Consider the following 16,746-nt stretch of genomic DNA (forward strand, 5'->3'; position numbering starts at 1 on the left):
AGGGAGAATGGGGCAAGGGCTGGACTCAAGGGAAAAGAGTGAGGCACTGGCCTCTGACAATAAAAATCTCTGTAACCAGGGTAGTAACATTTTAAGGCAATATTAAAAAAAGTTGCATTGGCAAACCAGGGCTTGCAGGCCAGCTGCTTGTCTTTACAAATCAAATTTGATTGGAACCAGGGCTGGGGTTAAGGTGAGGAGAGTGAGGCAGGGTCATGCAAGTGCAAGGTTGGTCCCATTTTTTGTTGAAATGTTGGTATTTGCTCATTGTGTGTTTTTTGCAATAGTTTTAATTTGTTAAAATATTGCACTAAATTCCTATTTATGTTGATGACTGAGGTTTTTGGTGCCCCAACATTTGCACTATGGTGAGGGCCTCCTGGCAGCCCAGCCTGCCCAGTCCCAGGCCTGGACAGGAGCCTGGCTAAGGCGCAGGGAGACAGATGGCTCCTGGTTACGGCCCCTGAGATGCATACCCTGGCTCCCGTGTGCCAGTGGGTGTACACCTGGCTGCTGCTACCCAGGCCACATTTCTGTGTGCTCCGCCGCCCGGCCTTCTAATGCACAGCCCCACCCACTGCAGGCCCCAGCTCTCCCCTGGCGCAGTCCTCCCCCTCCTGTCTGTTTCCAATCAGCTCGCTCTCGCTCTTGGTTTCATTAGGGAGCAGAGGAAACTTGGCTTCACTCTGGAGTTCATAAAAGCTGAGTGGAGCTGGGCCTGCTGCGCTCCCGCTGAGGGCCTGGGGTCCCTGCCCCCACCTTGCGGCCACCACGCCCTGCCCCTGCGGGGTGCCTCTGGGCTCCCAGCCAGGAGGCCTCGAGGAGGAAGCTGGGAGGGTGAACCTTGCTGTTCTGTGTCTTACAGAAGGGCCCAGGAGGTGGCAGGCAGACACAGGGCAGTGTCCAGGAAAAGTCCAGGCCTCTTTCTGCCAGAAGAGTAACGAGGGAGGGAAGAAGCACGTGAGGGAGTGGTGAGCTGAAGCCTCAGCTCCCAATGTCTCCTGCCTGACTCCGTCCCCTGGGAGCACTGAGGTGTGCACCCTGCAGGCACCTCTAGGCAGTGAGTCTGAAGCAAGAGCCCCCAAGGCAGCAGGCGGCTCCCTTGCCCTGCGAGCAGTCCAGGCACTGCTGTGCCCGGGGCCTACCCCTTCACTTTTGGACAAGGGCAGGGAGGCCCTGAGAAGGGAGCCTGGGCTCCTACAAGAGCTCTTGTGAATCCATGCCCCACACCAACCTGGGCTGGGCCAGGAGCTGGGAGAGAGGAGCTGCAGGGGGCAGAGGGAAAGGCCTGTACCTTCCCACGCACAGCTGGTGGGAGGAGAGGGGAGCTGTGCTGGAGTGGGCCTGAGGCCTCTGCAGTCAGAGGGCACAGCTGTGCCTTACACACATGCGCCCAGGCACACACATGCACACATGTAAGCAAGTACACATGTAGTCATGCCCACACTCGGCACACGTGTGTCCACAGCAAGTGAGAAGCATGTGAGAGAATGCCCAGGGCCAGGCCCGGTACTTGAGGAGGCGCTGCCTTGGAGGGAGGGCCCATCCCATGCCCACTGCTGCCACCACAGCCCACTCAGAGACCAGGCCGCCCCTTGACCCCTTCACCTCATAGCCACACTGCCCCTCAGTGCTCTGCCACCTCCCACGGCCCCACCTGGCCCGTCTCTCACCTGGTCTGACTCCAGCAAGCACAGGCAGCGGGTGGTGAGTGAAAGCCATGCGTGGGGAGCCGCCCTGAGAGGAGAGGGCACTGCAGAAGTCCAGCTTTCCTGACTTCTTTAGAGAAGCCGGGCCTGGGGGGAGGAATCAGCAACACAGGGCAGGTTTAGCTGGGCTGGGTGGGAGCAGGCGAGGTGGGAAGCCAGCAGCTCGCTCCTTCTCTCCGCCGCCTTCCCATCACCCTTCCCCACTACCTCCTGCCTCCTCGGCCTGTCCTGGCCATTTCTCAGGCCCTGCATACCCAGGGCCATGGGTGCTTCTGACAGGAAAGGAAAGTGAAGCCCTTGGGTGCACTGGGCAAGGGGAGAGCGGGACGCAGGGTTGGGCCAGGAAGCTGTGCAGAGGAGCCCCAGGGAGCCAGCTTCAGAGTGAGGGACAGGCTGGGTCTGCTCTGTGGCTCTCTAGGCTGTGAGAGGCTCTGGTGGGAAGCCTGCAGAAGGGACAGCACAGCCAGCGGCCCTCGGGAAGGACCACCAAGGGAATACAACACCCAGCAAGAGAATAGGGAGTGGCCGAAGGGCCTGAGCAGGCGCTGGGGGCAGAGCTGGATGGGAGAGGACTCCCTATCTGGAAGACCCCGAGGCTGGGCTGTTGTACGAAGGGTCATTTCAGGGCTTTGCTTTTGTCGGAGGTGGGGTGGCATTCAGCAGGAGACAGGGCACAGAGAACACCCCACTGGAGCTCTGCCTGTAGAAGTCTGATGCTGCCACCCAAGGTCATCTCTGTGCCCAGCTGGCATGATGTCCAAATGATGCTATGACAAGCAGGACCCCAGGGCCCGGTCTCCCAGGGGAGCTCCTTGCCTGCTGTTCTGGGCTGAGTCTCAAGGCTGTGCCCAGGATGGGAGGGGTAAGGTAGAGTGGGGTGAATCTCCAGAGCTGCCATCTTTGAGGCACAAGTAGAGTTAGTTTGGGTGGGAGCTGGGGGGCTGCAGAACAGAGAAGTAAGAGCGGCCTCAACTGCAGAGGGAAGATGTGGGGGAAGGGCGAACTCCCAGCTGCCAGCAGAGGTGTTATCTGGCAGCAGCTGTATGCCACCTGATAGCTGGCATGGTGGGGTGGGAGGACCCCCACCAGCTGTGCGCAGCTGTCCCTGAGGCTGCATAGCGCCTCCCCAGCTGTTCCTGGTCCTGCAGCTGGGCTGCTTAATTGGCGATTTGTCGCAGCACAGGGAAACAATGTGGCAAAGGGCCCTATGGAGGGAGAGGGGAAAGCAAGGGAGCTGTTGCTGCAGGAGGACAGGGTGTGCCCGGCGGGACAGCTGGAAGGAGCAGGGATGGCGGTGCAGGAGCAGACACCTGAGAAAGGAGAGAGCAGGGGCTGGGGAGGGGAGGCTCCTTGGGACCCTGGGTCTGGGCAGAAGGGCCTGGGGAGACAGCCATTGAAGTGCCCTCAAGGCACCTGAGTCCTGGAGGAAACAGTCACTTAACTGAGGCCCTGGCTGGGGAGTCTTCAGGGCTTTCTCACCCCTTTCTCTCTCAGCCTCCCATGGTTGCCCCAGGGAATCTGGGCTGTGCTGGCCCAGGTCCCCAGTTGCCAAGAGGAGACGCCAGGAGGGTCTCACTAGGCACCCAGGTCCTGCTGGAGTACTGTCCCAAAGACAAGAGCCTTGCTGGTGGTCCAGAGCCCGCTCCTCCAGCCAGGGCCGGGAGGCAGGAGCGGCCTCTCCTTCTCCCAGGGGCTGTGGCAGGGCAGCAGGAGAGCAGGAGCACTCCCAGCCCTTTTTTCTTGCTTCTTCCCCAGCCCTGGACCCTGCCCATCCACGTGGCCAGTCCCAGGAAGGGACACCTGGAAAACACTAGGCAAAGCACCATCTAGTCAGATCCTCACCTTCCTGTGCTGGAGAGTGAAGCCCCTGTCCCCAGGCTTGACCAGAGCAGGTGCTCCCTGTCGACACCCCCACACATGGGGGTCTTTACTCCCTGACCCCAAGACCCCTGCACCTCAAGGACACACACAGGCTGTATCACCAGTGTGTCAGGCAGAAATATCCTGCAGCCAGCCTCCTCATACATACGTAAATACGTGCACACACGCACACAGGCATACAAGATCTCACTCTATTCCACCTGGAAGCTTCCCACACTTCCTGTCAAGACTGGAGGTAAAGGTGGGTGGGTTCACCAGGAAAGAGGGATGGTTGGAGGAGATTGAGAGAATTGAGCTGGCTTCCTTTAGACCTTGCCCTACACTAGTTTCCCTGTTCAGTCAAAAATGATTCTGCTCATTCCTTACTAGGCTTTATCTCCTATGCGATGCTGGGCCCTTCAGATCAGCAGTTCTCAACTGAGGATGATCTGCCCCCCAGTCCTCCCCAGGGATATTCAACAAGGTCTGGAGACAATTTTGGTCATTACACCTGGGTCAGGGGTGGTTATGACTGGCATCTGGTGGGTGGAGGCCAGATCTGCTGCTCAAAACCCTACAGTGCTGCAGATGGCCACACCAGAGACCATGTGGACCCAGAGGTCATCAGCACCCAGATGGAGAAACTGCTCTAAACAATGAAGACCGCAGGGCTCAGACAGACCTGTGCCCCACACAGCATGCGTGCGCACAACCTCTCTAGAGAAATACCAAGAGGAGGCGGCCAAGGAGGTTCTGCTCTCCTCTCTCCATGCCTGTGGGCTCTTCTGTCCACACAGTGACAGCCCAGCTCCTTGCCTCTGCTCCCTCCTCCGGTCTGGTCTGCGCTCCTCTGGAAGATGAGCAGGCGAGAAGATAGGTAGTGCCACCGACAGTGACAGTGACAGCGATGGAACTGGTGGGAGGCTCGCCAGGGAAGAGGAGGCTCTGGGTTGGCCCCACAGTGCCATACCTGCATCCACATCGTTGGGCCACCCACTGGACTGGCTGCTGCCAGCCGCTGGGGAGCGGCCTGTCCCAGGATAGAAGACGTCATCAACAGGGCTCTCCATCTCGCTGTCATCAATGGACTTGGGGCGCTTGGTGGTGCTGGGGAAGGAGGAAAGGGATCAGGTGTGCCAAGGGTGGGCCAAGACACAGGCACTCAAACCAAGGAATCTGCACTGATGCCCCTCAGTGTGGAGAGCCAGTGCCTGCTGACAGCAGCACTTTGGGGCACTCACTGTGTGCCCACCCCTGTACCTGCCTTAGAGCCCCTTGGGCCAGCTGGCCTGCTGCCCCTCCTCAAGCCCCTTCTGGGTGGTAATACCACGATTCGCTGAGCTGCCCACGTCGAAGGTAGCAAAACCCTTAACTGCTTCCTCAGCCCTGCCCTCTATTCACCATCAGCCCCCAGGGAGCTTCTGGGGACAAAATGCAGGGAGTGCCACAAAACTAAGACGTCAAGATATTACATTATTTTATGTTAAAATAGTAAATATAGAAATAATATAATATTTTAATGCAGTATTTTTTTTTTTTTTAGATAATTATTTTTTATTGAAGGGTAGTTGACACACAGTATTACATTACCTTAGTTTCAGGTGTACAACACAGTGATTCAACATTTATATACATGATAATTCTAAGTACCAGCTATCACCATACCAAGTTGTTACAATATTTTGACTATATTCCTTATGCTATACATTACATCCCGGTTGCTTATTTATTTTACAATTGGAAGTGTGTACTTTTTCTTGGTTGTTGTTGTTAGGGCATCTCTCATTTAATGCAGTATTTTAACAAATCAAAATGGTTTCCTAAAACTTCATAATGAACTAAACATCCAAGTGTTTTCAAAAAGGACAGGATGCTACCCTGCCCTGCACAACTGGCCCTGACCAGGGCCAACTGTACCCACCTCCCAAACATCTCTCAACTCCATCCCTCCCTCTCCTGCCACTCCTTTATCCCAGCCTGGTGGGATGGCCTATAAGTGGCTGTCAGTCCTGCCCATGCACACAGCAGCTGGAGGGTACTTTCTGGAATGCACATCCCCAGCATCTCCTACTTAAAACCCTTCAGCAGGTTTTAAGTCTAAACGCCTTCCTCTGGCCTCTGCAGCCCTCTGTGGGCGTCCCACCAGCTCATCCAGTCTCAGTTGGAATGGAGGCTGCTCTCTCTTCCTTGAGCATCCACTCTGTGCCCATACCAGCCCCCGTTGGTCTAGGCTCAGATGTCATATCCCCAAGAGAGAGGCCTTCTGAGATCCCCACTGGGAGCACCTTCCAGGCACAGCTGTACCTTGTTTGGGCTTATGTCCCCAGGGCCCAGTGCACAGCAGCAGCACAAAGCAGGGAGCTCAGCATGGTGGGCCCAGGCAGCTCTGGTGCCAATGCCCTCAATAAGGAGTGACTTTCTGAAGCACCCAAGCCAAGGCCATCCACCTGCTCACAGCGTCTGAGATGGCCTGGGGTGGGAAGCAAGACTGTGGTGCTGGGCTCACCTGGTGGAAGGAGGGGAGGTGATGGACCGCCGTCCCAGGGTCACTTGGTTTATGTTGTAGTAGCTGGGACTCTCCAGGTCTGCCAGCGAGAAGTTGGGCCCTGATGCTGTTGCAACAGGAGCTGGGATGAAGAAGGGAGAGGGTGGTGAGGTCTGGAAGGTGTGGCAGGCCCAAGGGGGCCTGTTTTGTTGCCGTGAGCAGTTTCCAAGAAGCCCCAGGGTGAGTTCACTGGGAAGGTTGCTGAGGCAACTTCCTCCTGGCTGGGGTCTTTGGGGTAGAGCCCTTGGTTGTGATTTTTTTTCCTCCAGAGCAGCAGAAATCAGTGATGGGGCTCTCTGGACACCTCTGCTCCACCTGGCCCAGTCTAAAGGGCAGAGTGTCCCAGGAAACCCTGTCTGTACCTCCACTAAGACCTGCATGGGGTCCAAGTCCCACTTGCCACCCCCAGCCTCTGAGGGGCTCAGCCCCAGCCCAGGAGGAAGGACTCACTTACTCTGTGATACTCTCACCAGCTCCGTCACATTCCAGACCCCGGAAGTCACAAAACAGTCCTGGAAACTTAAGTGCCCTGAAGAGTGGAGAGGACAAGTGAGTGAGTTAGGTTAAGGCCAGGAGAGGCTGCCTGTTTGTTTCTCCAGAGCTCTTCCCACCCTCAATGAGACTCATTTGCTCCCATATTGCGGGTCCCAGGCACAGGCTGGCCCTTGGGGGCCCGCTCATCTATTCCAAAGAGGGGATGTGCTCCATATGAGCCCTCTCCCCTTGGGGCAAAGCTGGGTGAAGGGGAAGAACCTGGGTGGGAGGCCAGGGTGTTGGAGGACAGAGGAGAGCTCTGTGGGGCAGAGCAGGGTGTGGAGGCTAGGCTCAGACAGGCAGGGGCAGGGGGCACTGACCGTTGGGCAGTGGTTTGATGTCCGCATCTCCTTGCTGGTTTGAACTATCTGATTGTCCGGATTCTGCAGGAGACACAAGTGGGACATGGGTAAAGACCAAAGTGCCCCACAAACACCAGCTGAGCACCTGCCCCTCCAGCCCTGTAAATACCTTCACACCTACTCTCCAAGCAGCCCTGGGAGACCTGGGGAATGTGGGGGAAGGAAGTACAGTAACACCAGGCCGGGGTCATTCTGTGTGTGGGGGCCACCCTGGGCACTGTAGTGTATGTGGCAGCTCCCTGGCCTCTACCCACTAGATGCCAGTAGCACCCTTTGTGGCAACCAAAACTATCTCTAGACATCACCCAATATGCCCTGGGGGCAAATTCATCTGTGGGTGAGCAGCACTCACTAAGAGTCAGAGCAAGGAGGGTGCCCAGGAGAGAAGCCAGCGATCACCTCTTCACACAGCTGGGAGGGACCCAAGGGTCCCCCGTTGCCCACCCAGCTCACCCAGAAGAGCAGCTCCTTCCTTCCCTCACCTCATGAGTTAGAGCCATTCCTGTCTGCCTGCACCACCCCCACCTCACCTTTATGCTTACAGGCGAAGCCTGGCAACACAGAGTGGGGAGGTTTGCCCTGACGCCGCCACCCATTCTGTGCCAGCCTGTCTGGGCTGTCTCATGCCCCAGTGCCACAGCTGCTCAGAGGGAGCCCCGAGACAAGGGCCCATTGTGCAGTGAGAGCTCGCAGAGGGCTGGGGGCAGGGTGGAGTGTGTGTGTGAATATTTTGCTGAGCTTGGGAAAGCCCCCCACCCCCGCCCCCCATGTCCTCAAAGCTTTGTGTGCCAGGGGCACAACGGGGACCTCCCGAATGCCTGCCCAGGCACGACAGCTGGTGAGAGGATGGTGGAGGGGGGCCAGGGCAGGTTGTGGGGCAGAAGGAAGGCAGGCATTTGGTAAAGAATCAGCTGCTTGCAGGGGAACAGCATGGGGGTAGCACAAGACTCAGCCTGACTCTTTGGAGCCGCTCTGCCTCCTGGGCCTCGCACACACCCCGGAGTCAGCCTGCTGGCCTGGAGTCCGCCCCCACTGGCCTCACAGCCAAGCCATTTATCCTGGGGAGGGACCAACAAGGAAGTTCCTAAAGGGACAGCACGGGTCTGAGAGACGGTGGCAGGGTGCCCTGCGGCCACCCAGGAGGGATGGAAGAGTGCTGGGCGCTGGGGGGGCGGGGGACAGCAGCCCTCTGGGGGCAAAGGCCCTCCCATGGCTCAGGCCAAGGTCCTAGCTGCCAGTGGGAAAGGACCGGCCGCACCCACAACAGTTTCAGGCCCCACTTCTTCCATACTTCACCTTGTCACAATTTTTTTTTTTTATTTCCCCAAAACAATACGTCTTCCTGTCCATCAAGAAAAAGGTTGATAAGGAAAGTGCTGATGGGGGATCTTCCTTCACCCCTCTGGTTTGGCATGCATCCTTCCTCCCCTCCCTTTGTGCTCACCCCTGTGGTGTGTTTAGGGATGGGGAATCCCACCCCAGGCCCCCTCTGTGTTAGTGGCACTCTGCTCTGGAGAGAGCCCTTGGGACATCCTCCCAAGCTCCTGGGAGAGCAACCCCTCTGTGCCACGGCGTCCTGTGGGTGTGAATTTTCTTGTCACTCTCTCTCCTACTGACCCACTCCTGGCCCTCTGGGTCTGGTTCAAACCCCAGCCAGTCCAGGAGCGAGCGAGCAGGTGAGGGGTGGTGGGAGTGGGCAGGCCACCCTAGGGCCACCCCTGGACTCAGGCTCTGAGCCTGCTGTGTCTCTCAGGGCTGCCCTGCCCTGTCCACGATTTGAAACTGAAGAAGGTCACAGCCACAGGACCAGTGTGCAGAGCCTGGCAAGCAGCACATGCTCCAGGCTCTGCTGCCCAGAGGTCCCTCTTACCCACCCCACCCATCCCGGGACCAACTCAACCCCACCAGCCCTCCAGGCCTGGGTGTGCACAGTCCCAGGGAGACGGAAGAGTCCCTGGAGTCCACCCTATGGGAGCGGTCCTGGCTCCCCGAAAATGGCCAGGTGGTGACAAAAGCCGTGAGCATGCGCACACCCGGCCCAAGGACAGAAAGAGGAGAGCGAGCCGACAAAGGGATGGAGGTGGGCCAGCGACTGAGGCAGAGACAAATGGGCTCCAGGAGAGCACAGCAGACAGGAAATCCTCCAGCAGGACACTGCCTGAACGTTACTGCTGTTATTACTATTAGCTGGATGTAAAGGAGCACGGGGAGCGAGGCTCCCGCGGCGAGACCGCTGCCACGCGCCTGTGGGCGCTGCCCTGCTGCTGGCAGCCATCTTAGCCCTTGGCAGCCATCTTACGCTGGCGGCCTGACCCGCGGCCACCGTAACGGTGCCACCGCCAGCCCCCGGCACACTCAGCTCAGCTCCAGGACAAAAGGTAGAGATGCTGGAAACCTGGACCCAGGCTCTGGGGCAGAGGGACCAGCCCTGTGGCACGGCAGCCGTGGCTGGGGCCCTGCTGCCCCTCAGACGGCGCCCTTTCATCCTCAGCCTGCACCAAGGGCCAGGTGGGGAGGCTGAGGTGGAGGGTCTGGGGGCACTGCATTCTGCTCACAGGCACAGAAGCAGCCAAAACCCCCACGGATGTCCCCAGGCCCAGGGACTACTGGTTCAGTGAGAATGGACCCCCAGCCCTGATGGGACATTAAGTGACACGATGGGGGCAGGCCCTTATCCACCCAGTCGGCTCAGGGGCAGGCCTTGGACAGACGGGGAAGGGGGCTGGCAGGAACCCAGCCAGTGGCTGCAAGGCCCAGACAGGCTGCTGGGCCCATGGTGAACAGGATCCCAGGGTGGTGGGGAGCTGCCAGGCCAGCCCTCTGGGACTCTTTGGGGAGCCACGCCCTGAGGTCAGGGCCTGCTCTGGGCATCCCCCAGGGGCGAGGAGCTGCAGCCCAGGCTGGCAGGCCAGTTGCATGTCATCCCAGCGCCTTGTTTCCGTTCCCTGTCGGGCTCCCTCCAGGAATGGATAACCCCAGGCCTCAGGACAGACAGGAGGAAGGCCCCTTTACGACACCCCTCCCCAAGCCCTGCCTCATGGCTGCTCGGCTTTTATCTGGCAGAAGGGGCTTATCAGAGCCACCAGCTGAACAAACACACAAATCCACGGTTAGTGCGAGAAAACCCTCTGCCTGAACTCTTTATCTCCTGTTCGCAGGCCCCAGGCACTGCCCCCTGCCAACAGCACAGGAATAGACCTGACTGCTTCGTGAGGGGGCTCTGCTATCCAGCACCCTCCTCCCCTCCTTGCCCCAGACCCAGCATGGGGTGGCTCTCCCCTGGCAGTCCTGCTGGCCGTGTGCATGAGCAAGCTCCTGCCGCACAGAAGACCCCCTCCAGTGCCTGTTTTCTCACCAGAGATAATGGGCCAGCTGGTGGCCTGTGGGCCAGCAGAGGGGCAGGGACGTTGTTGGCTGGCACAAGGCGGGCAGGTGCCCGGCTCCATCTTTTATCCTCTCCCACCCAGCCCATGCCCCCAAGGCAGTCACTCTGAATCCCCAGCCTTCTGGGGCCACATCCCCTAGCAGCCTTTCCAGCCTTGGCCTTCTCTCCAGCCTGCTTACCAGAGCAGTGGGGACCCTGTGTGCATGCCCCTAGTTCAGGGCAAGGCCAGCAAAGAAACTGATCCTGCTGCCTGTGCCTCTCTTCAGAGACCACAGCTGCCTTCACTTTCTGGAGATATTGAAGCGGGGACAGAGGGATGGGGCAGCACTACCTCCCCTTGGCCCTGAGATAACTCAAAGTTTTCCTGTGTCCTGGTGCTAAGGACCAGAGAGCACCTTCCACACTAAGCTTCCTCCCACACCTCGCATCAAACACAGCCTCCTCAAAACTGAGTCCAACCACTGTGTCCAATGTCCCAGGGTAGATGCCCTGGGATGGATGTCTGGGGCAGGCAGACACCAGGATCCCTGCACCAAGCCAGGTCTTGGGCCCACAGTGGGTTCCAGTGCTGCCGGGATCATGTTGCACACCTGAGCATCCTCCGTTGGCTGCCCTCCTCTGGGGTCCTGGGCTACTCATGCAACCCATACTCCCGAGGCAGAGGCCTCACCTGCCAGTGGTGCCATAGGGCTCTGGCCACTGTGGAGGCTTCCAGAAGGGAAGTGAATGAATCTGGTGATGAATCTGGACTCTGTCTTGGTGTTGGCCTGGGTGGGCTCAGCAAAGCAAGGCTCTACAATGGGATTTGCTACCTGGGTCTGGGTCTGCTCCCCATTCATCCACACATGTCATCAGCCACCTCGTGTCAATGGCTTGCAGACTGGAGGCTTTGTTCAGCACCCAGACCTGGGCCAGGCTCAGTGGTTGTTAGTATGGGGCCCTTTCTTCCTCAGGTCTCTCCATATCCCCTGGAACAGCCACAAAGTCCCCCAGTGCTGCCTTTCTCACCAGCCTCCAGCACCACCTTGAAGCCCCCCTACTTCCTTTATTCAGCTCTTTGTCTTTCCCTCTGGAATCCCATTTCTGGTGTCATTTTTCTCTGTCTTGGCTCTGGGCCCATCTCTCAGACCTTCCTTCTCCTTCATTTTCCCCCTCTCCAGCCCCGTCCTCTCCTGATCCTGCCTGTTTGCACACATGTGTACGTGTGTCCATGTGTGAATGTTTCCAAGAGAGTTCTGCCTCTTGCTTGGAGGTCTGGAGCAGAAACTCCAGCAGCCAAAAGGAGCCTAGCATTGCACACAAACCCCAAATGACAGCCATGCTTTATAATATATATTTCCAGTCACAGACAGGGAGATATTTATGGCTCCCGCTAAGTGAGAGAGGAATTCCTGCTCACTGCAGCAAATGCTCTGCCTCCTCTCCCACCTGAGACAAACTCTCTGAAAAGGGGGCCACATGTAACTTGCCAGCCAGCCGCCCCCACATGCATCACTGATGGGGCAAGTTCTTCCGGGGGCTGGGAGGAGGCGCGCAGACCTAACTCAACCCCACCTACACATGCATACCCAGGCATGTGCATACACCCAGGCAAGCATACTCAGATATGCACACACTTGGAGATGTCACCAGCTGCCTCCTGCTGTCCCACAGCGGTGGAGTGAGATGGTGTGTCCAGAGCTGTGGTCCCACTGTGTGCAACATGCTCAGGCTCAGCACTGGGCCAGAGAGGAACCCCTTCCAGCTCTGTCCTGACACTGGCCTTAAGGGCTGGGGAGGACAGCCTGAAAGGTACATCTGCCTTTCCCCTGGCTCTCCCAAGCCTGAGGTTGGAGAAGCAGGCGATGGTGTGATCTGTTCTGGGGGCGTCATCAGCTGAGGGGCAGATGCAATTCAGAAGTCAGTCCTGACCCTCCCCAGCATGGCACCCCTTTTCCCCCTTTCCCCCTCCTCTGCAATTCCAGAGAGTTCAGGGCACGGGAAACTCAATCTCAAGAGAAGCCAGAGGCCTGGCCCGCAGCAATCAGAGCTGGAGAATGTAACTATTGTGCCTCTTGAAACCTAAGTCTGAGAATCTGAGACACCCTGAGGAGGGAAGTGGCGGATGGATGGGGGGCTTGGGGACGGGTCACAGAGGGGTTCTCCACATCTCAGCAAACAGGAGACTCTGGGATGAGGAAGTCCTTGAGAACGCAGTGCAGCCAGAGGGCAGAGATGGGTGGAGCTTGGCCAGGGCCAGACCCCAGGGGCTTCTAGGATCTTCCCTTCTTTCCCTCCACTCTCCCTCCACCTGCCAGAGCCAGCCAGTGTGTGCTTGCACAGGCCCTGGAGCCATCCCGGTTTCTCCCTTGTCTGTCATCCCTAGACCCCCACCTAGCTGGCATACAAGAGCCTGACCAGGAAGCACAGCCCTGAAGTTGTGGGCAGGGGTGCAGGCAGGGCCAGGGTGGGAAGCATACCACCCTCACCACCCCCCATCATCTCTCTTCTCTTCATTCCGCCTCCACTCATGGACCCAACGGGGCGTGAGTCTTTGACTTGAGTCACCTGTACAGGGGAGAAAAGGTGAGTGACAGGGGAGACGAAGAGGCCCAGTCACACCTGTGTGGTGTAGACCTGCTCTGGCTGCCCCTGAGGCCTGGGTTCAAGGAAGGCCATCAAGGTGGGGCAGGGCATGGATAGCAGATCAGGCCACAGGGATTTGGCAGGCCAGGGCCAGCACCTGGATGGGACATTCCACTCTGGGACCCTGACCCCAGCAGCACTACCTTCTCCACCTCAACCCAGCCTATCTCCAAGGGTGTTGCCTGTGGCCCCCCAGGAGTGAGGACCAGGTGTGGCTACTGCAGGGCTCCCTGCTCAGTGCTTAGCAGTGAGGCTGCAGGGAAAGGAGAAAGCAGCTAGTCCATTGGCTCATCAGGGCCCAGGAGACCGGCAGAGTGGCTCCAGTGGCCAGGCCCAGGCAAGCAGCCCTTCCAGGGTGCTCCCTGACGTGAGCTGCTCAGCAGTCTGTCCCACTCCTGCTGGGAGAACATTCCTTAGCACTGCCCCCAGCCCAGGAAGAACTAGAGATGGCTCCTGGGCACTGAGGCCCTGGGGAACTGGGTGCCCAGTTGCTCATCTCCATGGGGTAACAGACAGTGGCCAGCAAAGGAGAGAGGAAGAGGGCCGCATCCTGGTGCAGAGCAGAGCACCCAGCAGGTGGATGGAGGGAAAGAGCCCAGGTCTGTCAGTCTGTCAGCTGCTTCTCCAAGCCCAACCCAGCAGTTAATGAATGAGACTCCTACCCACAGCAGCACTGGGAGATGCGGGCGGGACTGTAGGCTCCTCCTGGGTCTGCCCTTTTCAGGGGACCAAGCACCAACCCCTAGTACCTCGGACAGCAGTGCTTCCTGCTGTCTGTAGAGTCAATGAGCAAATCCAGAGCCTGGCAGTTACACCATCTGGAAGGTTCTATAGGTGCCCAGGGGCTAGGAAGTCCCATCAGAACAGAATTGCTATCAGGGAGGGGATGAAGGTGAAGCAGCTGCTACTGAAAGAGGGGAAAGAGGGGATGGAGGGAAACAGGTGCCCCTAGCCCCAGGCCTGCCTCCACCGCTGCCCTGCACCTGCCCTTGGCTTATCCAGGGAGATATCCTTTGGTCTGGATCCCAAGATGAATGTGGGGTGGGCTGGTCTCACCTCAGCACAGCAGGGGTTAAGGGGGCACACTAAGGGCAAGGGGAGATGATGTGGGCAGCCAGCAATAGCAGAAAAGGTCCCCCTTTGAATCCACATCCCTGCTCCAGAACCTACCTGCCCAGTGACCTTGGCCAAGTTCTAAATTGTTTCCTCATCTGTAAATTGCAGATACTGTCTGCCCCTAGGGTTCTTGGGTGAAAAATAAATGAGCAAACAGGTATAAGGTGCTTAGCCCAGGGCCTAGCTCAGAGCGGAGGTTCCACAGACACCAGCTGTCCTTCCACTGGGATCACCATTTCTCTTTACCTCTAATGGCTGAAACTCTACTCCTCCTTTCCAGCAGCTCAGCTCAAATGCCGCCTTGGAGGGAAGCTGCTGCTTGCTCTCAGCTCCCCTCCTGCAGGAACCATACACTTACAACACTTTAAGGACACCCTAGCTTATAGTTTTTTTGTGCATTGAACTAGAGACCATGGCCAGTGAGCTGAGGGGCTCCCTCAGGGCTTGGGCCATTAGCATTTGCAAAGAGAAGCAGAGAGGTCTTTCTAGAAATAAAAGGTGGAGTGGAATGTCTTCTAAAGGCGCACCTTCCCAAAGTCAGCAATAACAGTCTCACAATGGAAGTGGTAGGGGAGAGGCAGAAGGGAAGGCCACCAAGGAAGGGAGTAAACACTTGTGCCCCTGGATTCTGAGGGTGCTGGGCCCCAGACCCCACCTATCCTAGCCCGTCCCTGAGGATATGGGGTAGCTGAGGACACCAGGAGCATAGGTGCTGCCCCATGGGCGCCTCTCCTGGTGGTGCTGGTGGGTGCCTTGACAGCCTGAAGCTAGAGCCAACATTTCTGAGAGGACCTGGGGCCAGGAGTCATATGATGGTGGGGTCCAGAAAAGTGGCCCCCAGCCCCAGATGTTTCGGTCCCTTCCTCAGCCTGATGGATAGAAACTGACAGTGAAGAATGCCCTCCATACCCTGCATGCCAAGAAGATTGAGGGCCCTGTGGTGGGGCACTCACATCAGCTAGGGGCCTGCGGAATGACTTCCCCACCTCCGCCTGCTCTCTCTATTTCCAGCGCTGCCCTTTGAGCTGCCCAGGCCAGGCCTGGCCAGACAACTGCCCCCACCCCCAGCTGCTCTTAAGACTATTAATAGTGTCCCCACCTCCCAGGGGCAGGCGTCACTCTCCCCCCACCCTCCAAATACACTTGCCCTTGGTCTAGTTATTTGTAAAGGGACAGAGTCCTCCAGGCATTAATGCCAACCAGGGATGAGAGAATCAAGCAGGCACTCTGGAGGCTGCTTGGGGGACGTGCCTGGGACATGTGGGAGTTTGGGGGAAGAAGGGAAGGAGGCAGTGAGCCCTAGAGCAAGAGAATGACAAAAAGACAAAATTAAAATTAAAAGAGAGAGAGAGAGAGAGAGAGAGAGGGAAGGGCCAAGATGGAAAATCAGGGCCAAAGCAAAGTGGTTCAAAGAAAGAAGACTGTATGGAAGGATTCAGAGAAGTAGAAGGTTCCAAAGAGGCAGGGTAAAGGGGAGAAAGCAGAGAGAGAAAGAGAGAGCTAAGAAGGAAATGACTCCTTTAAAAAAGGGTGGGGGACAGGGAGAACTTTCCTAAAAATACCCAGGAGTGGCTTCAAACTCAACTGCCTGGGCTGCATCCAGTTACTAGCATCCGTCTGGAGGGCATGCAGCAGGACAAGGGGCTGGGGAGACCCCAGGCCAAGGTGTCCCTCTCTGTTCATCCTTGTAATATTCCAGGGACAGAAGGGGAGGCAGAGGATGAGGATGGGATGTAGAGAAGGAACAAGTGACTGAGAAAAGAAGGTGGGAGAAGGGAGTCCCCACGAAGAGGAAATTCACTCCTAACCCTGGGCAGGGCAAGGCCCACACTTGGAACCTCCTCACCTACTGAATGGGGGCTGGGGGAGCCAGAGGATGGGAGTAGGGGAGCTTCAGGGCCCCTGGCCTCCTTGTGCTCCAAGTTCCCTCTCTCTTTCTGCCCATGGGCAGAGTCCTGCCCCTACCTGCTTCCCAGTGCCCCCTTGTCTTGAGAGAGTCCATCCAGGAACCCAGGAACCCAAGAAAGAGAAGCCTCCCATCCTCAGGTGCTCTAACTTCCTCAGCCTCCTAACGGACAGCACCCAGCACCCAGGCTGATGGCCCTAAAGAAGCCTCCTCTGCAGAGGACTAGTCTTGTGGGAGAAAGTGGACTTGGGTTCATGGAAGAGCAACAGTCACAGAGACAGGCCATAATCAAATGTCTAAGAGGAGAACTTCTGCCTGGAGACTGGAAGCCAAGTAGCCCTTGCTTCACATCCCAGCCACACTTAAGAGTCTCTGGCTGGGCCAGGGCAGGGAGAGTGGGAGACTCTGGCTCTAGACAACTTGAGAGCCCCAAGGACCTAGGCACTAGGCCTCCCAGGCCGGGAGTTCCCGGTGGGGAACACCCCACCAGACCATCAGCCTCTTGGGGTCAAGGCATCTCAGGCTTTTGTTTACTATTGTATCTGCCACACTTGGAAGCACAGTTGGAGTGGATAACAAGACTCTAAAGAGACCCTTCTAGATCCTTCTTCCAATTGCGGCTATAGTGACTACCCAGGGGACAGAAGCACCAGCTAGCTGACACCTTCCCCTCACAGGGAGAGAAAATCTTGTAGGCCCAACCC

General features: G+C 57.6%; 1 protein-coding gene across 12 annotated transcripts in view; it reads right to left on the bottom strand.

Annotated features, from left to right (window-relative positions):
* The window catches only part of NFIX (nuclear factor I X), a 94,779-nt gene that overhangs the window by 16,504 nt on the left and 61,529 nt on the right, over positions 1–16,746 (bottom strand). For 7 of the 12 annotated variants that reach the window (XM_036878620.2, XM_036878626.2, XM_036878613.2 and 4 more), the window contains 5 exons: positions 6,969–7,031; positions 6,569–6,643; positions 6,076–6,196; positions 4,540–4,676; positions 1,674–1,796 (listed from right to left, as the gene is read on the bottom strand). In XM_036878620.2, the coding sequence (XP_036734515.1) occupies positions 1,674–1,796; positions 4,540–4,676; positions 6,076–6,196; positions 6,569–6,643; positions 6,969–7,031 (519 nt within the window). Of the gene's footprint in view, positions 1–1,673; positions 1,797–4,298; positions 4,420–4,539; positions 4,677–6,075; positions 6,197–6,568; positions 6,644–6,968; positions 7,032–16,746 lie in introns of all 12 variants that reach the window. The other 5 variants (XM_036878599.2, XM_036878642.2, XM_036878660.2 and 2 more) reach the window with 2 other exon arrangements.

Source organism: Manis pentadactyla, chromosome 12, assembly GCF_030020395.1.
Source record: "Manis pentadactyla isolate mManPen7 chromosome 12, mManPen7.hap1, whole genome shotgun sequence".
In the NCBI taxonomy this organism is placed as follows: domain Eukaryota; kingdom Metazoa; phylum Chordata; class Mammalia; order Pholidota; family Manidae; genus Manis; species Manis pentadactyla.